Source organism: Trachurus trachurus, assembly GCF_905171665.1.
Source record: "Trachurus trachurus genome assembly, chromosome: 1".
NCBI lineage: Eukaryota > Metazoa > Chordata > Actinopteri > Carangiformes > Carangidae > Trachurus > Trachurus trachurus.
In genome coordinates, this window is record NC_139891.1 from 34591562 (window position 1) to 34615886 (window position 24325).

General features: G+C 41.2%; 1 protein-coding gene across 1 annotated transcript; it reads right to left on the reverse strand.

Annotated features, from left to right (window-relative positions):
- Nucleotides 1-1481: 1481 nt before the first annotated feature.
- On the reverse strand, nt 1482-23989 carry LOC310985011 (atlastin-2; the record flags this gene model as incomplete). Its single annotated transcript, XM_083970424.1, has 13 exons — nt 1482-1709; nt 3149-3580; nt 5335-5406; nt 7586-7642; nt 7949-8076; nt 9291-9429; nt 9525-9617; nt 10909-10965; nt 11719-11769; nt 11922-12026; nt 12738-12869; nt 16623-16921; nt 23929-23989. 13 exons carry the CDS (start codon nt 23987-23989, stop codon nt 1599-1601), a joined length of 1737 nt encoding a protein of 578 aa, XP_083826550.1. The 3' UTR covers nt 1482-1598.
- Between the last annotated feature and the right edge of the window lie 336 nt (nt 23990-24325).

The window sequence follows — 24325 nt, forward strand, 5'->3', positions numbered from 1 at the left end:
CTTCTGATTTAAAAACTGTTAAAAAAAGGGATAGTTCACCCAAAATTCAAATTTCACTCTATCTACTCTACACCCTCAAGTCGACTAATAAGGGTTGGGAGAAGTTTCAGAGTCCTCCGTGCCTTCTCTGATGGTTGTCAATGGATACCAACTTTCTTCGTCCAAAAAGACACACCAAAAACAAATACCTCCATAGTGCTCGTCTGTAATGTCCCTCTTGTATTGAAGCCCCAACATGAGAAATTGTTCAGAAATAAATTAAATAAGTCTATATTTTAAGCTTGTTTGTAGCGGAAGCTCCTTCACTGCAAATCTTGAAAGATTTGCACTGACACAGGCAAAGCGGTGAACTGAGACACTGGGAGCTTCCACTACAAACAAGCTTAAAACATAGACTTATTTAATTTTCTTCTGAACAATATCTCATGTCGGGGCTTCAATACAAGACGGACATTACAGAAGAGCAGCATGGAGGTATTTGGATGTTTTTTGGTGTGTCTTTTTGGACGAAGAAAAGTGAGCTCCGTTCTCAACCGTCATATGGACATGCAGTGCTGCACGGAGCCCCCCTGTAACTCAGAGAAGGGACGGAGGACTCTGAAACTTCTCCCAGCCCTTAGTCCACATGAGGGGGAGGAGATAATGAGTGAAATTTGAATTTTGGGTGAACTATCCCGTTAAAACTGGTTAAAATGCTTCAGCAGCAGCAGCGTCGCCTCGTCGTAGCTGAAGGCATCGATCGATTAGTTAATCATATCATCATCATCTCTGGGGGTGGTGGGACTGTATTGATTATTGATCCAGGTATAAAAGCTATTAATAAATAAATCGATTGATTGATTGGACGACATGCAGATTCATGTCCGGTTGATTTTCAGCTCTGTTGAAGAAACTAAACAAAAAAAAGCTTCAGCACCGTTTGCATAGTGAACGTTAATGAGACGCCGATGTCACAATCTTATTGATTAACTAATTCAGATCCATCGTCAAGGTTTTTTCCAGATGTACGTGTGTGTTTGTCGAAGTCACGTGACATCGTTTCAGCTTTTTTCAGTGTTTCTGAAGGAAAAACGTCCCTGAAACCATGAAGAACGCACCTCAGAGCGAGTAAAGCTGTAAACTTTGGTTGTGGCCCCTCCCCCTCCTCCTCCTCGTTGCCGTGGCGCTGCCATAGCGACCAGAGGGAGGGGAGGAGAGGAGGGGGGGAGGAGGAGGAGGAGGAGGAAGGTCTGTGGTCATGCTCTTCATTCATACATTCACATAAATGGGAAATCGCTAACAAACGCGTCATCGTGGGAATAACGCTTGGTGACAAGAGTTAATGGCCCCTCCCACCAATAAATACCTTAAGCCCCGCCCACTGACAAATAATCATAATAGTAATAATAATAATAATAATAATTAAAAAAAACACATCAAACTTCCTGATCTTTAAACCTACAGCCTGCGCGGCGCCGAAACCAACCGTCGGGTCGGTCGTCTACAGTCGACTGGGAACAGATAACTGATAACGGCTTTTTACACGTCGCGTTTTTGCGCCGTCCTGGAAACTCGAAGGAGAGGGGACAAGAAAAAAAAAAAGAAAAGACGGCGTGACGCTAGTTTTTCTTCTTGACGTTGTTGTTGGAGGCGAGCCGCGGCCGAGGCGCCGGGATCAGGCTTCCCAACGGGACTCGACTCCGGGCCACCTCGAAGAGTTTGGACAAAACCTGGAGAAAAAAGAAAAAGAAGAAGAAGGAGGTGAAGGGAGCGGCTGGAAATACTGAGGTCAGTGAACGCAACACGACGAGTCCCGACTTGAATCAAATTTTGAAGTAACACAGGAAGCACTGCTCCCTCCCCACCTCTTCGCCCAGAAGACAAAAAAAAAAGTTGCACACTCAAATATCCCCGACTAGTTTACTGTTTATTTCTCCCTAATGTGGCTTTGAATTGTGAAATTTATGACCTTAACCGTGGTCTGTAGTGCAACTAACTACGATTTAAGTTTTTGCTTGAGAATTATTATTACTGTTCATATCAAGAATGCTTCTGTGCCAAGAGTTGATGACACCAACTTGATGTTAGTTATGTTTTTTCATATTGTTCATATGGCAATAAATGCAAAATCTACTCCAAAACAATATTGTATTTTGTTTTCATTACCTGTAACTGACCTAGATATGGAGTAGCCTAGGTAATGTTGTCAAAATAATCTCTTATTAATCATAATAGTAATAGCCAACTGTATTGATATTTGGAGTTGGAGAGGTGAGGCCATAGCACCAGCATGTGGACGTAGCTACTGTGAACGCTTGATCTTTTGCTCACAGTCGCTCAAGCAGCTCATCAGGGGAGTTGAATTTCTGCTCAGGAGTTTTGAAAATTAGAGGGAACATTGACAGGAAGGCGGTCTTCCCTCAGCTTTTCAAAATAAAACGTACACCTATATAACAACATTAGCTCGCTCTCACCTTTCGTGGAGTCCTCTGAAGCGTTGAGAGAGAAAAACAGAGAGGGGGGGAGGATTAGAGGATTAGAGGAAGAGGAGGACGAGAGGAAGACGACAGGAACGAGCAGCTCAGGTGAGTTTAAGGTTAGAAAAAATAAATATAAAATAAAAGTTTCCTTTAGGATCAGAGAGAAAAAACCCACACAGAACATAACAGCTGAGATAAAACTAAATCTACTGAGAAACTGTCAAAATAAAAACACGCGTCGACACATAGGTAAATGTTCCTGCTCCTTCAGAATAAAAGGTAGATTTTTGTATTAAAGCTATTTCCGAATAAAGGACGTTGTTTCTATTAAAGCTCCTTCAGAATAAAGGTAGATGTTTCTGTTACAGCTCCTTCAGAATAAAGGTAGACGTTTATATTAAAGCTCCTTCAGAATAAAAGGTAGAGGTTTCTGTTAAAACTCTTTCAGAATAAAGGTAGTTGTTCCTTTTATTCTGAAGGAGCTTTAATAGAAACATCTACTTTTATTCTGAAGGAGCTATAACAGGGAGTTGTTTCTATTGAAGCTCCTTCAGAATAAAGGTGGATGTTTCTACTAAAGCTCCTTCAGCGTTGCGTTAATCGTCCTTTAATTTTATTTTTATTTTATTATCATCATCCACCATTGTTTCCCCACCGGTATCCATGGTAACGTGTGGAGGCTCTCTCACCTGTTCCCAGAGGGTCTCGGCCACCTGGTCGATGGCTCCGCCCACCTCCCTGAACTCTCCGGAGTACTTGACGTAGGCCCAGACGCAGAGCGCCGTCAGCGCCGCGCCCATCACCAGGTTGCACATCATGGCCACGGAGGCCACGCCCACGAAGCCCGTCACCATGGACGCCACGTACATGACGAACATGACGGCGAAGAGCGTGGCGGGCGTGCGCGCGGCGTAGAAGATGTTCTTGCCGTCGTTGTGCTTGGTGAAGTTGGCGTAGACCTCGTCGAGCTCCGCCTCCAGCTGCTCCTGGTAGCGCCGGCAGAACTCCTCGCCGCCCATCTTCTTCACCGAGCAGAAGTGTCGCACCGACGCCTGACGCAGCTCCGCGTGGCGCCGCTCCAGCTCCGCCGGGGAGAGGTAGGGCTTGTCTCCGCCGCACACCTGAGACACACAGGAGACCACGTAGCGTAGCAGTTTACCTATAAGCAATGCGACTTATAAACAAAGTCGACTATAGGCATCCAACTAATCAATTATTTATTAATTCTAATGAACTCAAATTCAAACAACTGGTGGATTTCAAAACTGCATAGCTTATGTTCAAAATTAACAACAACATGCTGCCCGACTGTATTCAGAAAATCTAAAGAAAGCCATTACAATCTCAGAGGGGTATGTATATTTAGAAAGTTAAAAACCAGAACCAACACCAAATTACAATGCACTCAATAACAGCTGTTCATATATGGAACAAATTGGAGAATGACTTAAAAACATGCAATACCATAATCTTATTTTAAAAAGTACTTAAAAACAGGATGATTAATCTATATAAGTTAGAGTAATGAGTGGTGACACGTGCTATGCTGCTGCTATTTTTGTTCTGTTTTCTGTATATTTGATTGTCTTTTTCTTTTCTTTTTTTCCCCCTCTTTTTTTTGAGGAGGAAGAAGGGAAAGGAAAGGAAGAAGAAAGGGAAATCAAATCAAGCAGGTTTTCTTTTTTCACTGTTTTGTAATTGCTTATTTCTTTTATTAATAAATAACAAATTGTACATTTTATTTTTTATTTTTTTAATTAACCAGAGTTGTAATAGGGTAGCCGTAATAAGCTATGCTTCAGCCTATGCCTTTTTGGTCCAAATTTTCTTTTTTTTGTTTACTTATTGTTTATTCAGATTGAGGTTATTTTTCTTTATTTACTTTTTTCTTTCTGGTTTGTTACTTTACTTTTAATGACATGTATTGACCGAAATAAACTAAACTAAACTAAACTAAAACCTCTTAAGTTAAAGATACTTTTTAATCCTTTGCAGGAAATTGCAATGTTACCAGCAGCGGAAGACAACACAAGACCACAAACACGCATCATGCACAAAAATACACAACAACAATATTGCACAACCCGTTACAAATTTGTGTCAACGAATAAGAGCAGCAAGGTCTAAAATGCGATTTAAAAAGTAGTAAAAGTAGCAAGCTCTAAAATAAGATTTTAAAAAGGAGGGACACTGTCACATGATTACAGATATTAAGAGAAGCCAAAATGGCATATGCACAGATACAAAAAAAAAGTAATAATTCAGAGCATTACGTAACAACTTATTACAAAATGTTGCAATGTTTTCTACATATTGCATTCAAGAATTTTAACCAATATTAAACAGCGTTGTGTTTCTGTTAGAGGTGTTAACTTATGGAAAAGCTGTGATGATGAATTAAAAGTGTGTATACGTTTAAAACCAAAGTACTAAAAGAATATGCAAATCTGTTATGAAAGCTCAATGTCTGTTCTGAAGACCTAAGTTTAAAGGGATAGTTCAACATTTTGGTTCGTTACCTTTAAATCCCATGAGCCTCCGTAGTGTAGCTCTGAGCAGCTCACGGCTCTGCTCCGCCGTTCTAAAAACAGCTTGCACCGACAATTAAAGGTAACGAACCTACTGCTATGACTATAGGGATTATGGCAATGGGCCAGTTTGCCAAAATGTTGAACTATCCCTTTAACTTAGACCATGTACTTCGGTAGGCATAATAAGCATGAGCTTCAGCCTTCACCTTTTCGAATAACTCCATTCCTCATTGTATTTTATTTACAATACAAGTAAATGTCATTAGTTGAGAAGGGGTTATTAAATGCTAATCGAATAAAGTGAACTGAAAAAAAAAACGTGAGTTCACACACAACGCTGTTACCTGCTCCATGCCCCGGTTGTACGCGTCTTTGGCTCCTGCTACAGCTGCAAGGTTATTGGCTTCAGCTGTTGCCTAGGAAACAGACGACAGAACTGTTTATTTAACAGGGTTATTATAGTTCACTAAAACTACAATGAACAATGTAAAACTAATCTAAAACTAATAAAGTTTCCTTTATGGGTTAATAAAGTATCTTGACTAAAACTAAAGTCAATGTCAGATCATTTTAAAACTATAAAAACCTCTGTTGAACACATGGACCAATCAGACGGCTCGACCTCTGTTGCTCGGGTCAAACTCGACGTTTGAAGGTCTGAACCAGGTTCAAGGTGTTTCTTTGTTTGGGTTTTTATGTCAATGTACAAAAATATGGTAAAAATACTGAAATCTGATCCATGAAAACCTTAAAAAGGTTGGAGGGGGATCATCTTTCCAAAATAAGAGTTTACTTTTATGTCATCATAATTAATATCCTGCATCGTTTCCCATCCAACTGAAGAGTCAACGTATCATTAAACAAATACAAAATGGGGCTTAAATCAAATGTTGTTTTCAAGACTGAACTCAGTTCTAGAAACATTTTAAAAAGATGTGCACAAATGTCCCGTCCGATCTTTGACATCCGAGGCATTTTGCTGAGAAATCCTTTGAAATTCTTTGTCGTTGTCAGGTGTAGTTTATATAGTTTATTACAGATGAATTTAATATTTTGTTACTACACTGCAAAAACTCAAAATCTTACCATGAATATTTGTCTTATTTCTAGTCAAAATGTAATTTCTAGTCAAAACTAATCTCATTATACCTAAAATAAGTATATTTATACATAAAAAAGTAGCTTGTTTTTGACACTTTTTACTTATTTCAAGCATATTTTCACTTGAAATAGTGGAGCAAGTTTTTCTTCCTTATTACAAGCACTTATTTGAAGTGAGAATTATCTAAAAATAAGTTAATTTTTAGGGGATGAGTCTTATTTGAAGTGGACAGAGGTTAGTTTTGACTAGAAATGAGACATTTGACGAGAAATAAGACACATTCTTGGAAAGATTTTGAGTTTTTGCAGTGTAGTAGATGAGAAATGTGTTCTTTCACAGATATTTACCCTCAAACTCCACAGTTCAGTTCTATGTAGTTATCAATCTGTTCAGCAACAATAGTCTAACTTATTCAACATGTTTACAGTCAGATCTCCTATTTGTCTATTTATTAACTCATTGAGTGCCAACCACGTAATTTCTCGTTTTTCGTTCCCATGCGTTGAGTGCCGAAAACGTAATTTTACGTTTTTTGCTTTTTTTTTAAATTATGAAAATAGACACTTTAATACACATTATATGTAAATTTGGGGACTCTACGACGAGGAGAACTGAAATAGATGACGATCAAAGTCACATGACAGCTCATGATCTGGAAGTTTTTATCATAACTCGGCTTCTGCAAACGAGTTCTGCATGCAGATGCAGCGCTGCTGCTCTGCTCTCACCCGCGCTGCTGCTCCAGCTGCTCGAGCTGCTCGGAGCTGAACCAGGAAGCTCTCAGCCCACAGTCCGCCCGGTCTTCAGCTGGAGCAACACCGTGTCCTCCCCAAAGTCCTCCCGCGGTAAAATCTGATGGTCTCTGGGCCAAAGCAGACCGGCATCACCGACCCGTACCACAGAAGGACCGCGACCACCGGCGGGACCGGTCTTCCCGAGCCGCGGTGGCCGACTGACCCTCACGCTCCGCGGGGAGAAGCTGTGACACGGCACGGTGCGTCTGTGTTAGTGTTGTTTAGTGGCGCCCCCCCCGCCCCCGCTGGTGGTTTTGTGAATAGAACAACCATTGTTGTATATATTTATCTTATACGAGCCCTTTGATCCAGAAATGCGAGTGTGAGAAGAGCGACAGACACAAACAGAGCACCTTTCATAAAAGACGCTGTATCTCCTTTTCTAGAAAAAAAGGAGGGATTTTGGTGAAACCCAGCCATGTTTAGCTTGACTTTTCTCAGGAACAGAGGCACGTAGAAACAAACGGTTTGTGGCCACTTGAAGCATTAAGTTAAACCTTTCAATTGAGCCACAGTATGTGTTGGTGGCAATAATATAGAATACACTGTGGCTCTACATAAAAAGTCAAAAATGGTCTAAATTGCCGGTACACTTGACTAAAACTTTGGAAAGGAGCGCGGCACTCAATGAGTTAACAGCTGGTTGTTTAATAAGTATGAAGTGAGTCCTGTCCAGTGTTGGTGCAGCTGTGAACCGACCTGCAGCATCGACTTGGGGTGAGGAAGCTCCTCCCCCTGGTAGATCTTCATGTAGGCCTGAAAACAACAACAACAGACTTTTAAACCTGCACACAAACAAACAGCCTCCACGCAACGTCTCCAACACACAAGGAGAAAAGCTGAAAGTCACAATAAAACTGAAAATGTGTTAAATTTAACACGATAGATGATTGATAAATGTGATAAATGTGTTGTGTTGTAAAATAAAACCAGACAAACGGAGGTTTCTGAACTCTTCATCAGCAGCAGAGAATAAAAACACTGAAACTTCCTGTGAGTCTCCAGTAGAGGGCGTCAGTGCACTGTCTGGTCAACTGAACACACACACACACACACACACACCTTGAAGTAGTGCAGCAGGTCTCTGCAGGTGATCTTCTCTCCTCCGATCTCCTTCTCCACCAGGTTTTCAGGCGACAGCAGCGTTGGAACCAGCTCCACCAGCTCCTTCTTAAAGTCCTCGTCCATGTCTACACACATTAACATTAACACATTAACCCTCTAATGAACCTTAAACCTTGTTACATTAACCACATGATTAATATTTATAGAAGACATTATGAAGATAAAAACTGTTGTTCAACTTCTACATAACTACTCAGAGAGCTCCGTTCATTCAGCAGCATCAGGAAGGTTGTGATGTCACAGCTGAAGAGCTGGTCGTGGTCGTGTCTGTAGCTTTATAAAGTAAATTACTTTATAATGTCAGTTAACCTAACATAACACTGAACTGGTCTAGATCAATGGTTCTCAAAGTGGGGTCCAGGGACCCCCAGGGGTCCTGAGAGGGTTCAAGGGGGTACCCAACTTTTTCTTGAATTTTTTTTTTTTTTTGTAATCTTACAATTTTTTTTACCACCTTTTTACACTTTTTTTTTTGAGAAATTTTACCACAATTTTTAATTTAATTTTTTTGTAGAAATTTTTACACTTTTGTTTTTAGAAATTTTTTCTACGATTTTTTTCTACGAAGTTTTACCACAATTTTCTCGAAAATTTGTAACTTTTTTTTTTGAGAAATTTTACCACTTTTCTAGAATTTCTTTTTTTTTTTTTTTTTTTTAAGAAATCTCAACAATTTTTTTCTAGAATTTTGACCACTTTTCTAGGATTTTTTAAACTTTTTTTTGAGAAATTGTACCACGTTTTCCCAGAAATTTCTCTACAGTATTTCCAAAAACACTACTTGAATGTACATTGACTAAAAAAGTAACGTTCTTCAGTCTCAGAACAAATATTTGTGTATTTCTGGTGTTTGCTTCAAAATTTTGTCCAATGGGGGTCAGTGGTCTAATTTGTGTCAATTTAGGGTCCTTGATGTAAAAAAGTTTGAGAACCACTGGTTTAGGTGACAATTAATGACTTTAATATTTCAAACATTTCCCGTGGAGGATTAATAACTGGTTCAATATCAATAGACACTTCATTGTGTATATAATTAGTAATGCTTGAAGTTTGTGATGTAAAGACAGACTATAATACTCTGTTAATATGAGCTGCTCCTGTTTTACTCATCATGGGTCTTTACTTTCACTGATCGACCTCCAGTTAAATCACTGTTTACAACAACCAGCTGCTCTGTGGTCATGTGGTCATGTGTGTGGTCATGTGTGTGTGGTTGTGTGTGGTCGTGTGTGTGGTTGTGTGTGTGGTCATGTGTGTGTGTGTGGTCATGTGTGTGTACCTCGGAGGCGTCCGTCGAACTGCGGGCTGGTGGCGACGCGGAGGCCCGGGTGCGGCAGCAGGAAGCAGCCGATGTTGGAGAAGCAGGAGTGGATGTGTTTCCTGACGTTCTGCAGCTCCTCGTGTTGGTTCTGCTTCACCTGCACACACACACACACACGTACATGTCAACACCACACACACACCCAGGTCCCACCAGTTGTCATGGTGACCTGTGATAACATGAGCCACCGACCTGCAGGCGTTTCTCCAGGAAGCTGTGCCCCCCCTCCAGGCCGTACGGGTGCTCGTAGGGGTAACTCCAGTCTCTGATCAGGAACATCAGCGTCTGACAGGAAGAAACAGGAGAAGAATACGTTTTTCATTCATTCATCCTTTCTGACTGTTAGTGTTTGCATGTTGTTCTGTTAAAGGGATAGTTCAACATTTTGTCAAACTGGCCCATTGCCATATTAATCCCTATAGTCATAGCAGTAGGTTTGTTACCTTTGATTGTCGGTGCAAGCTATTTTTAGAACGGCGGAGCAGAGCCGCGAGCTGCTCAGAGCTACGGAGGCTCATGGGATTTCTTGGTTTCCCTCATCAAACTCATCAAATACACAATCCAACAACTCCACAACGCTCTGGTGGACAAGTTGTGACCTGCACATTCACCACGCTATGAGATAATAACACAACGTTACCACACAGAGTTGTTTTAGAGGGAAATACAGAGACTGCTTGATGAAAAACTGTCCCTGAAGGCAACACGCATCAGCGGTTTTGCATGAATTTACCTCTGTTGAACTATCCCCTTAAACTTGGTCTGAGTCAGTGTCGACTCCTCAACACTAGGTGGCGATTCAGACCGCTGTCCTGTTCACTTTTCTGTCACCTTGTGAATTATTGGATATAAAGAACGCAACTAGAGTTCCCCCACCAATAAAAACAACATGTTCTCTCTGAAGCATCAGCTCTCCCTTTTTTTTTGGCCGGCTTCTATACTCCACTTTGTGTCATCTTATCGTCTCATAGCTATTTTATTCTATTTTACAGTTTTACATTCTTCTATTTTATTACTTTCTTCTCTCTTATTGTCATCTTTCTTTGAGTGTTTTTATATTTTGTCCTATATTTCAATCCTGCATTGTATTCTATATTTATTAAATTTTATTGTTTTTTTTAAATATTTTATCATTTTGTGTTTTTGTTTTATTTTTTGACTATTGCTATAATTTATTGTCGTTTTTATTTTCATCCATTAGTCTCCATGTCATTCTTCTTGTTTCACTTATGTAAAACACTTTCAACAGCATTTATTTGCTTTGAAAGGTGCTATATGAATAAAGTCTGATTGATTGATGATTGAACTCTACTGTTGTGAAGCAGCACACACAGTTTCAGTCAGATTAAGACGAATACATGCAGAAGAAAACAACTGTATTATCCTGGTGTTTTAGTTGGATCTGGAGAAGTCCAGTCTGAGTCGGACTAATGTTATGTAATGTAATAAGTGTTTATGTGAACTTCAGTCGTCAAAGTTCCAGTTACAGTTGGATTAAGACCATAAATCATGTTTCCTCCAACTGTCATGTAAACGTAGTGAGTGAGTCTACGTCAGCAGCAGCAGCAGCTCGTACCTGGAAAGGTTTCCCGGAGGCCTGCTCCATGGCCAGACGCCCGTACTCTGTGAAGAGCTGAGGAACAAGACACACACACACAACACACAAGGTTAACGAGAGAGGAGACAAGTTTGTACATGAAAGTTTACCGTTAGTTTGGCTTTTATTTCTATATTTAAAGGGATAGTAGCATTTTTTAAAAGTGGGGTTGTATGATCTACAAATAGCCCCTAAGTACTTTAATTGCAGTAGAAGACTCTCTACACTCCTCCCGTTAGCAACGCCAGCCCATAATAGCCCTGCCCAGAGATTTACAACATACAGTGTTGTGAATGGACCCAAAGAAACGGCCTATTTTCACGGCCTAAAAGAGGTTTTACCTGAAAAGCCCCTCAAAGTGCAGGAAAAACACAGTTTTTATTTGGACCTAACCAACTACTGATCGGCGGGCGCTAACCCTGGGCGGAGGGATATGTGAGTTGGTTAGGTCCAAATAAAAACTGTGTTTTTCCTGCACTTTGAAGGGCTTTTCAGGTAAAACCTCTTTTAGGCCGTGAAAATAGGCCGTTTCTTTGGGTCCATTCACAACACTGTATGTTGTAAATCTCTGGGCAGGGCTATTATGGGCTGGCGTTGCTAACGGGAGGAGTGCAGAGAGTCTTCTACTGCAATTAAAGTACTTGGGGGCTATTTGTAGATCATACAACCCCACTTTAAAAAAATGCTACTATCCCTTATATTTAAGAAATGTCACAAATAAAAACACTGAAGCTGATGGTAGTTGTTGTTGTTGTTGTTGTTGTTGAAGCAGCTGAGACATGAACGGACCTGGAGGTGCTGGAGGTCGTCTTCCTGGACGTTCTGGGACAGGTTGTAGACCTGAAACACAAAAACACAACCCGTTAGAAACACACACACTCGGCTCCTCTCTGTGGTTCTGGTCTCTGTGTGTGTGAGTGTGTGTGTTTCTAAGTGTGTGTGAGTGTGTGTGTTTCTAAGTGTGTGTTTCTGTGTGTGTGTGTGTGTGAGACCTGGACAGAGCTGGTCATGGTGCTGAGGGCGAACAGCGTGGCGCAGTCTTTGATGGTGGACTGGCTGTCGAACGCCCCCTGTGTGTCGATGAGTAGAACTGCAACCTGCACAAACACAAACACACACAGTTCACACTTCTGACTAGAGCTGAAACTAACTATTATTATCATTATCCATTAATCTGTTGGTTATTTAAACCATTAATCCATTAGTTGTTTGGTCCATAAAATGTTGTAAAACATCAATCAATGTTTCCTCACATGTCTTGTTTTGTCCACAAACCAAAGAGAGACTCAGTTTATTGTCATAAAGGAACAAAGAAACCAGAAATATTCACATTGAAGAAGCTGAATCAGAGAATTTTGAGTTTTTTTTTCTCATAAAAAACTACACAAACCGATTATTAGATTATCAGATTATCAGAATAGTTGACGATTAATTTAACAATTGATTTAATTGTTGCAGCTTTACTTCTTTTCTTTTATTATAAAGTATTTTATTGGATAGACGGGTACAGGATGTGTATACTGTGTAACCTTCCTATAGTGTTGTGTTCTTGCTTTCTTGTTTTGTGGAGCTATGTTTTGTCTGGCTCGATACTGCAGACTCCTTTTCATTTTACTTTTACTTTTCTGTTTGTTAAGGAAAAAAAGAAAAGACTGGACAGATGCTGAAAAAGGAAATGTTTGTTATTCTTATTCATGTAACTGTAATAATGTGACCGTTACTTCTTTGTATCTGTCTGACCAAAACATTAATGATGAATTAATAAATAATAAATAAAGTCTTTTATCGGCGTCCGGCGGTGAACCGACCTTGCAGCCGTCTGGTTTCTCCACCACGAACACCTCGCTCCAGGCCAGGATTCCCGTGGTCTCGCGCTCGCAGCCTCCTCGCCAGGTGAAGCCCGTCAGAGGCTCGTCGTCGCCGCCCAGCCACGACTGGGACTGGAGGGAGAGAAGAAGAAGAGAGGGGGGGGCGGAGCTTAGAGGCCGATTCTGATTTCCTCAAACTTGATACGGTCAAAGTCCTTCTCTCATATTATAACGTCTCTGATACGGTTTAACTCCGTCTGACGTATCAAACCTCCGTCCACTGGATGAGTCGTACAAACTATAGAACAAATCTCCTTGTTGTTTACAACCACTTCCTGGTAGAAAACCAGCATGAGAACAATAGTGACGGACGAGAGTTTCACTATGTATATTATCTCATTTTTCATGCCACTACTAATCTGATGTTTGTAAAGTCTATAAAACCAATGATTGGACAAACATTACTATTTATGTGTGTGCATGTTTTTGTAATTAGTCATGGTTATCGGAGATTAGCCGGGCTAACCATTAGCTGTTCTTAGTTACAACATGACTGAGCTAACTGGAGTAGTTTCATGTCGTGTCCGACAACGGGAGGGTTTTAACAGCTGACGTCCTGGTGTTAGCTTAGCTACCACCGTTAGCTTAGCTACCGTTAGCTGTCCCTGTCAGCTGCAGCCACTGATGCTTTCTAGACACTGTGATTCCCCCAAACTGAATAAATACAACACATAGCAACACAAAACACACACACAGAAATAGTAATGTTTCTACAATCATTTCAGATTTGTCTAAACGGTGATAGGGCGTGAAAAATGATATATAGCCTAGATAACTCTCGTTCGTTACTATTGTTCTCATTCAAATTACGTGCTGGTTTTCTACCCGGAAGTTGTTGAGATTCGGTCTATGGTGATAACAGTTGTGTATAAAGTGTTGATAAATGTGAACAATGGGTCTCTTTGCCTTCCTGAGGTTGATTTTCTGTTATTCTGTGGTTTTTGTTTTACTTCCAGTTTGTGTTCTTGCAGAGCTGACGTGTTGTATCATAAAATATATCACATTTTTCCAACTCCATGATTCATTTAAAAAAAAAATCCCGTTTAGCTCCATCTCCCACTGACTGATCATGATGGGAAATGTGTCTGTTGTTTTATTTTGAAATTTACCAGATGCTCTGTGCATTTGACTTCCTGTGTTTAATACAAATCAATATTTCATGCTTTTTTCTGCACTTTCTTCCATTATTTTTTTCTTGCTTTTAATTGTTATGTTTAATGTGTCTTGAGCAGTGACGGCTGGTATCAATGGGCTAGTGGGACTAAGCCCTCCCTGCATTACACAACAAACGACGAGAAAAAATATTTTCTAAATAACATACAAAAGATTGTTATGAGTTTTAGTGAAATCTGAAGTGGCAACAGTATCAAATAGTTTCAAGAAAAACACAGGATATCTCTAAATGGGCTAATTTTAATCAGCCCGAGCTCACCGAGTCTGCTCTCATTCATTTTCCCACTGTGGATGATTGACAGGTGTCATGTCCCGCCCCCTTGGTTCACTTGTCATTGGGGCTAACTTCATTTAGCCCAACACCGCTGTTTTAGACCAATGACAGGAACCGGAGGAAAAGTTGTGTTGTTGTGGGAGGGAGAAGACAGGAAGCAGCGGCGCTAGGCTCTAGCATCACAGGTAGCTACTTTACTGCTCTAAACTGTCTTTGCTAACATGAACGAACGTTTCTAAACTCACCGGGAGCAGCAGAAAGGCCGTCGATATGAGCTATAAGCATATCGTCTTTTTTAAATGTTTTATTGATTGAGCATTATCGTCGTGTGTGTGCATGCGTGTATGTGTGAGTGAGTGTGTATGTGTGAGATAACCAGGTGAAGTTTTTTTTTTTGGGACTAGACCCTTCTACTTAATGCAGTGTGTAGGCCTAGTTATAGTTGCTGTACTTTTGTGCCAGTCAGATGGGATGTAACTTTTAGCTACTGCTGTGTTAACCATTTATTGGGTATAATTTATTTATTAGCCCACCCAACTAATTTCACCACCAGCCGCCACTGGTCTTGAGCATTTAACATATTTTTTTGCTTGGCATTTTAGTTATATACACACACACACACACTTCTGCTTTAATGTTTTTTTATTGCCTCTCTGTACGTCCACTGAGTGTGTTGTTAATCTGCTACGACCTGCTGCTCAGCTCAATCCTATTTTCCCCCTCAAACTCACAGTTTGACCCTCGCCGTGACCCCTCCTCCCCCCCGGTGGAAGTGGGCGGGGCTTATCCTGTGCATACAAACAGGCTTTATTATTATCATAGTGTGGAATAAGCAGCACAGAGCAGCGGAGGCCCCCGGACACACAGCTCACATTGTGTCGGCCCCAAAATCCTCTTTACAGCCTCCAGAATGTTCCTCAGCGCTTACCGTAGATTAACACGGCCAAAGGTCAACACACACACACACACACAGGAAACAGCAGCCTGTAGTTTGATCTGTTTGAAGCCACCGACACAAACTTTTCTGACTTTATCGATATCTGAATTTTGGCCCAATGTTTGATTGTTCTCTCCTGACTCCACCTGTAACAGAGGTGGAGGTGTGTGTGTGTGTGTGTGTGTGTGTGTGTGTGTGTGTGTGTGTGTGTGTGTGTGTGTGTGTGTGTGTGTGTGTGTGTGTGTGTGTGTGTCGGCGGTGGTGGGGGGCAAAATCCACCGTCCTTCGTCTGTGGAAAACAACTCAGGATGTTGAATATTAACTTTACAGACGTCCTCAAACGCCTCTCTGAGTCCCAGTCAGGTAAAAACTGAAGTTCACAGATGTAATAATATAAAAACTGTTGCATGGCGACGTGTTTCAGACCTGGGGGTTCACTAGGACAGTGGTTCTCAAACTTTTTTTACATCAAGGACCCAAAATTAACACAAATTAGACCACGGACCCCCACTGGACAAAATTTTGGAGCAAACACCAGAAATACACAAATATTTGTTTTTAGTCAATGTATACGTGATTTTTTCTTTTTTGAAATATTGTAGAGAATTCTAGAAAAAAAGTGCTAAGATTAAAAAAAAAAAAAAAAAAAAGTAAAAAAATTTCCAGAAAAAAAGTGGTAAAAGTTTTCTTTTTTTTTTTATTCTAGAAAAAGTGGTAAAATTAAATTTTTTTTTTTTTTTTTTTAAATAAGTTAGAAAACAAAAAGTAAAATTTTCCAGGAAAAAAAAGGTGGTAAAATGTCTCCCAAAAAGATTTTTTTTTATTCTAGAAAAAGTGGTAAAATTAAAAAAATACATTTAAAAAAGAGAAGTTAAAACTAAAAAAAAAAAAAAGGGGGGGTAAAAATTCTAGAAAAAGTGGTCAAATTAAAAAAGAAGTTAAAAAAAAAAGTGGCAAAAACTTCTCAAAAAGAAAAAAAGTCCCAAAATTCTAGAAAAAAAAACAAAGTGGTAAAATTAAAAAAGTAAAAAAAAAAAAAAGGTAAAAACTAATCAATAAAAAAAAAAAAAAAAGTCAAAAATTCTAGAAAAAAAATTGGTAAAATTTCAAGAAAAATTGGGGAAGCCCTTAAATCCTCTCAAGGACCCCTGGGGGTCCCTGGACCGCACTTTGAAAACCATTGCACTACTATAATGGGTAGACGGCTGGACATTATTTTATTCTATTTTTTGCCACTTCTTTGGTTTGATGTGGGGGGGGTACGGGTGACCACGCCCACTTTAGGAGACAGGAAGTGTAGCTGAACCCTTTCATATCACTGGAGCAGCTTGTAGTGAGACATCCATGAGTTTGATCAGTTCAACTTCTGTTCGACGTCCGAGTGACTTTTTGACGAAGGTGAGTGGATGTTTTACTGACCATCAGTCAGGAGCTTTTTTACCTGTTTGTACATGTAGCGCAGCATGAAGTCCAGCAGGAAGGACTTGCCCTTGCGGAAGGCTCCGGCCACGGAGACGACGACCACGTTGAGGTCCTGCAGCTCCTCCCTCAGCAGCAGCCGCTCCAGCGCCGCCTCCTGCAGCCAGAACGAGTGCTCGTCCTCGTCCGCCGACACGATCTGCACCGGCCGGGGCGAGCCCAGCGCCGCCTCATCGTCCTCCTCCTCCTCCTCCAGCAGGTCGTCGTCGTCTTCCTCCTCCTCGCACCTCATCGGGGAGGCGTCTGACGTAAACCTGTGGCCTGTGGAGCAACAACACTTCATTTTAAAAAACAAAGAACAAACAAGATTCTGCTGAACATGCATCATGTGACGCTGAGTTTTTTCTGTGATTGCTGCAGCAGAAAAAAAAAAAATATATAAAAAAATGAGTATGATAAATGACACTTATCTGTCTTAAAGGGATAGTTCAACATTGTGTCAAATTGTCCCATTGCCATAATCCCTATAGTCATAGCAGTAGGTTCGTCGTTACCTTTAATTGTCGGTGCAAGCTATTTTTAGAACGGCGGAGCAGAGCTGTGAGCTGCTCAGAGCTACGCTATGGAGGCTCATGGGATTTCTTGGTTTCCCTCATCAAACAACCACTGAAACAACTCTGTCTGATAATGTTCTGTTATTATATTTGATGAGGGAAACCAAGAATTCCCATGAGCCTCCGTAGCGTAGCTCTGAGCAGCTCACGGCTCTGCTCCACCGTTCTAAAAACAGCTTGCACCGACAATTAAAGGTAACAAACCTACTGCTATGACTATAGGGATTATGGCAATGGGCCAATTTGACAAAATTTCTCGAGCTCACACACTAGGGATCGACCAATATATCGACCAGTATGTTTTTTGTTGTTGTTTTTTTTAGGGCCAATACCAATACAGATTATTAGCAATCAAGGAATTTAATTTTATTTAGAAGCAATATTCATTTGCAGTAAAAAATTAAAAGTTTTTGTGTCAAAATTTGGATTAACCCACCTGGGACAGTAAAAATATTACTCTGAAAAACAGTTGGGAGACATCAGAGAGAAGCCGTCATAAAACTTTTATAGCTTTCAGTTACGTGACCTGCACAGCTGGAGGGTAAAACATCTGTTACACCAGACTCTGTACAGCAGCAGCAACAAGGACTGTTGTGTTTCCCTATGCATCAAACCCACGGATACTTAGTTCATAATCTCTGATCATTAACATAAAAACACGTTTATAAAATAAAAAACACGTTCATAAACTTTAACATTTAATCAGAAACTAAATCCTGTTAGTGACGAAGCAGCAGCAGCAGCTCGTTCAACCTCAGTGACGGCGGAAAATAACCAGTTTTATAAGTTTCCTGAGCTCGTCCGGTCAGTGAAGCGTTGCAGAAGCTCAGCCAAGAGGAAAAGCTAAGGGAAAGGGGAATCACTGCTATTATTATGGGATGGCGGAGGCCGGAGCTGGAGGTTTACAGTAAACAGACTAAACGATCATCAGACCTTCGCTCTCCTTCTACGGCAGCGTTACGCTCCGCTGCTCCGCAGGAAGCCACGTCCAGCGGAGAAACAACCCGGAGCGTTTCTTCTTCCTCTTCTTGGTTTTTACTTTAATGTGTCGTCATGTGACCACCAACCCCGCGATGGCCCGCGGCCTCATGGGAAAAGCTGCACAGCCTGTTCATTCAGACCTTCAGTCACACAAAACCACTCTGCTCATGTTTACACTTTAAAGGGATAGTTAAACATTTAGTCATATTGGCCCATTGCCATAATCCCTATAGTCATAGCAGTAGGTTCGTTACCTTTAATTGTCGGTGCAAGCTATTTTTAGAACGGCGGAGCAGAGCGGCGAGCTGCTCAGAGCTACGCTACGGAGGCTCATGGGGTTTCTTGGTTTCCCTCATCAAACTCATCAAATACACAATCCAACAACTCCACAACGCTCTGGTGGACAAGTTGTGAGCTGCACATTCACCACGCTATGAGATAATAACACAACGTTACCAGACAGAGTTGTTTTAGAGGGAAATTCATGCGAAACCGCTGATGCGACGTGTTGCCTTCAGGGACAGTTTTTCATCAAGCAGTCTCTGCATTTCCCTCTAAAACAACTCTGTGTGGTAACGTTGTGTTATTATCTCATAGTGTGGTGAATGTGCAGGTCACAACTTGTCCACCAGAGCGTTGTGGAGTTGTTGGATTGTGTATTTGATGAGTTTGATGAGGGAAACCAAGAAATCCCATGAGCCTCCGTAGCGTAGCTCTGAGCAGCTCGCGGCTCTGCTCCGCCGTTCTAAAAAATAGCTTGCACCGACAATTAAAGGTAACGAACCTACTGCTATGACTATAGGGATTATGGCAATGGGTCAATTTGCCCAAAATGTTGAATTATCCCTTTAACATCACTGTGCTGCTGTATCAATAAACATTCCAATACCATTGATCAACACAGTCACATCATCCAGACGGAAATAAAACACAGGACGGTGACGACGATGACGATGATGTTGAGCTGTGACTGTGATCCTTCATCCTGCCTGAGGGGAAACGACAACGACGACTGAAGCAGAAGAATAAACGCTCTGTGTCACTGAAGTCAGTTATTATCAGATATTGATCATGCAGAAATAATAATCTAAACCTGATCATGAGTCTCTGATGGGAGGATTTGTGCCTCGTTTCTGGTTTTAAATTCTGAATTAACAATAATTTATCACACCACATGTTCAACATCCCTTAACTACTGCTGCTTTGTTCTATTTATCATTAAAGAACATATTAGATTAAAAACTGGAGGCTTAATAAAGAGATATCCATCTGTCTGTAGCCTCCTACCTGTCGTCAACACACTGGTTTCATCTTTTTTACAGCAGCAACATGTGGTTGATGTTCAGACAGTTCATTAGCTCATCGTCTTTTAGATTTATCATCATCATCATCGCTGCATTAAATCAGACGGTGAAATCTAGTTTGGCAGCTTTGCATTAAGACTAAAACGACTGAAATACCTCATAAAATATGCAGAAAACACTAATGATTTGTGTTTTACTCTCGCGCTCTGTTTAGATTAATGAACACAAATAGGCTACAAACACACACATTGGCCTCACGTATTTGTCAATCGCAATGTTTTATTTTGAAAATTGACCGGATTCTCTAATGTTTCTTTGTGTGACTTCCTGCCAACTTGACGCGATCGCTCTCTATTATAAAAGTAACTAGTTATCAGGAAAAGTTACTTTTGAGTTAATTGTTTTTAAAGCAGAAGTAAGTGGAATATTTGTGTTAATATAAGTCTTAAATAGTTATATCTTCCGACAGCAATCACTTACATAGAGTGTTTGGTCTGAAACACGGGTCTGTCAGTCACTCTGCTCTGCTCTGAGCCGAGGAGAAAACTTTCCTTGTATCCTACAACCTTTATCCAATGAGGAGAGAGAACGGCATAAAGGGGCAGTCCTCTCTGTGTGTGCAGCCAAGGGATGCGCGTGAATGTGGTGACGTAGGGACGAGGGCGGGGACTGCTAACTCCATCTGCTGACAAGAAGTTAGACAAAACCACCGGATCGCTTACTTCTGCTTTAATTTTAATTACTTGGAAATATATATATATATATATATATATATATATATATATATATATATATATATATATATATATATATATATATATATATATATATCCAGATATATCCAGATATCCATCAGTTTAAGTGTGGATATACTTAAACTGATGGATTATTATTTTGTGACAGACTTCTTGAGTCAAGTAACGACACATTTAATTGTCAGTAACAGTAACTGGGATGTAATGAGGGAAACAGAGACTTTTTTGATTACTTGTTGCTGAATAAAGTAGTATAGTGCTGTTCATTTAAACCAGTGTTGTTCCCATCCCTAATTCTAAGTGATGATCCAGAGCAGTGGGCGGAGCCAGTGGGCGGAGCCAGCAGAGGTCACCTGTCACCTGGGGCAGGTTCAGTTAACCAGGTGTTTCTCTGTGGAGCCAATGTGGCGTCTCCTCTTCAGCGCTTCATCATCATGAATGAACACGCTGCTCTTTTTAAACTCTGACTTCCTCTCATCTGTGGTTAATCAGCTGTGTCATCGTCACACAGGAATCTGGTCTGGGATCTGCTCATAATACGTGTCAGAGCTCAGGGAGACAAGGGGTTAAACACCATGACATGACTGAAACAGACAAAGAGGTTGAATTTCACAGGTTGAGCAACATTTCTCACAACTTCAGGGCGACGACGACGCAGCAGCAGCAGATGTGTGAACCACTGACACATTCACAACTTTTAAACTTAGAAAACCTGCTGAGTTCATAGAAAACAAACGTACAACTGACCAACTTCTCCTTCTCAACTCAGCAGCAGCAGCAGCACGGCTACAGACTTTTACCCCTTAACGGAGGCAGTTTACGCAGAAAATGAGACAGCACAAGTATATTTTCCATGCAACCAGTTAAAGGGATAGTTCAACATTTTGTCAAATTGGCCCATTGCCATAATCCCTATAGTCATAGCAGTAGGTTCGTTACCTTTAATTGTTGGTGCAAGATGTTTTTAGAGCAGCGGAGCAGAGCAGTGAGCTGCTCAGAGCTACACTACGGAGGCTCATGGGATTTCTTGGTTTCCCTCATCAAACTCATCAGATACACAATCCAGTTGTTTTAGAGGTAAATTCATGCAAAACCTCTGATGCACGTTGCCTTCAGGGACAGTTTTTCATCAACAGTCTCCGCATTTCCCTCTAAAACAACTCTGTCTGGTAACGTTGTGTTATTATCTCATAGCGTGGTGAATGTGCAGGTCACAACTTGTCCACCAGAGTGTTGTGGAGTTGTTGGATTGTGTATTTGATGAGTTTGATGAGGGAAACCAAGAAATCCCATTAGCCTCCGTTCGTAGCGTAGCTCTGAGCAGCTCACGGCTCTGCTCCGCCGTTCTAAAAACAGCTTGCACCGACAATTAAAGGTAACAAACCTACTGCTGCTATGACTATAGGGATTATGGCAATGGGACAATTGGCAAAAATGTTGAACTATCCCTTTAAGTTAGGGGCCACCATGTTCCTCCTGGTAGAGATAAAGTCAGTCTGGATCCCTGCAGCACACAGACCAAAAAGAAGGAGAGGAAAACTGCACCGGTCCCACCACCACATGAACACCATCACATGACGGCTGCTGCCTCCATTCATGCCCCAGTTTGGTCTCAGTTCAGTTCTCAGTGTGCATCAGTCACTGGACCTCCGTCTCCAGCTGAAACAACACGAGCTGCTGGTCCTGGGTCAGTTCAGAGCTAATGGACCGACCGACCAACCGAGCAGCCTGTCTGACAGTAATTCAGCTGATAACATCTGTTCACAGATGGAGAGAGGCTTCATCGTCTTCATCAAGACGCAGCTTGAAGAGCTAAACTCACATCCCATTGACTTCAGCCTTTTTAACATCAGCTAATGCGGCTAATTACTACTAAAAAACACACAGGTCATATCCGCTGACGTCAACTGTTTTTAAAAGAGCATTTCCAGTGGTAATCAATGTTTACCTCAGATATCAGGCCACCTACGATCAGTTCATTTCATACCATCCATACTCCAACAGCAGCGTGTGGACGTTTAGATTCGTTTTTGTTCAGGAATCTATCGTCTTTTCAATGTTCATTAATGGGCTCCGGACTCAATTTTACAATGTTTCTGTCGTCGCACAGTGTGTCTTACGGTCAGTGAAGGGAATAACGGTTAACACGTTACTAACAGCGCTACTTTTATGAGTAATTGAATAAGTTACGGCAGTGTTTTTCAACCTTGGGGTCAGGACCCCACGTGGGGTCGCCTGAAATGTCTAGTAATTGATAAAAATAAAAAATAAATAAAAAGTACTGATAAAAATATTCTTTACCTAATTATTATTCTTTTTAAAAGTATGATTAAAACACCACACACACACAAAAACAACTGTATTCTATACTTTAACTTTCTCGAATATAAATCGAATTCAGAAAATGCAGCACATAAAAATATCTGCAGCTGGCGCATCTTGATTGACGGCAGGACCGGTCTCTTTCTTAACAACACACTCTCGCGAGTTTTGGCACAGATCTCCATTGTAACGTCAACTAACATTTTGCCAACGCCTGCGCTAACTTGTATGCTAAATATGACGGCTAGCTGTGTAAATATTTAATGTTATGGCGAGAAAATATAAATGGCTAACTTTCCTGTACCGATATTAACTTTTATAAATCCACAAACACATTCACAACACATGGTGGCGGGTGTGGGGGACGGGTGGCCACGCCCACTTTAGGAGACGGAAACCACGCCCACTTTAGGAGACAGGAAGTGGAAGCGCAGCTGTAGCCTACCATTTCATATCATTAGTGCAGCTTGTAATTGGGTAGGCTATATCTTGATAGTAATAGAGTATCTTTGATTTGATCCAGACATGAAAAGTATGTGTGAACGCAAAGGGACCAAGCTGAAATGTAGGCTATCAATATTTGCATACTGAACTACATTTAAACTGGTTCAGTTTGTGACCGGAGCTCTGTGTTTAAACACCGGGCTGAGGGCTACTGGTGTTAAACGTTAACGTAGAAAATAAATGAAACAATAAAAAACACTAGCAAACATTTAACCCGTTAAAAGCCTGGCGTCCAGCAGCAGCAGCAGCCCATTCATTTATGTTGTCAGTTTTAAGCTAGCTCACATTATTATTCAGCAAGTCAACTTCTCTCTCTCTGTGGCCGTGGTTATTTAATCACCGCAGATAACGGGCGGTTACCGGGTAACAGTTCATCACTTTAACCCCGACAGAACAATAAAGAATGAGCTGGAAGAGGCCAGCGGTTAGTTATTTAGATAAATAAATAACGTTACAGAGCTGACAGCAAATACACATTCATCATCATCATCATCATCTGCAGGTGAGCAGCTTCACAACACCGGGACACACACACAACACAACACACATTACGGGCGGAGGACGAGTCGGTGTCGGTCGAAGCGTTGCCAAGCAGCAACTTAGGTAGTGTGGTGTTTTCCCAGAGAGAGAGACAGAGAGAGAGGTTTCACCGCTCGGACACAGCGGGAGGATGAACAACGACACAGTCAGCGGTGTCCTCCCCGGAGAGAGGAGAGGAGGCACCGGCCACAGATTCACCGAGCTCCCCCTCCCTCTCCTTCTCCTCCTGCTGCCTCCTCCTCCTCCTTCCTCTTTCTCCGTGTCGGTAGGTAACACAACCATCTGTGTTTATTTTTTATTTTTTTTACCTTGTTTGAAGATGCTGTTCTGGTGATTCCGCTGCTTCAACCTGCTCTCCTCCGCCGCCATCTTTCCTCCTCCTGACCTGCTGGGGCGCTGACGTCACTCGCAGAAGCGGCGGCGCTGGTTTCCGCGAGGTCCTAAATACGGAGCGGAGGCCACGCCCCCAAAACGGTTAGCTAACTAGCTAGCTGCTAGCAGAGCGATAAATATAACATATTAGGCTTATATTAGGTTTTATTAATTTTTACATTGTTTCATAGCCTACTGAATTCATGACTTCCCTGACTCTCTATACATTCAGTGTCTTTTTTAAATGTCCTTGTTCTCCTTCTCCTTTGTTGTTGATAGATATCTATCGCTGTGGCTGCTAGTAGTAGCACCAAGAGCTAATTAGCACGTAGC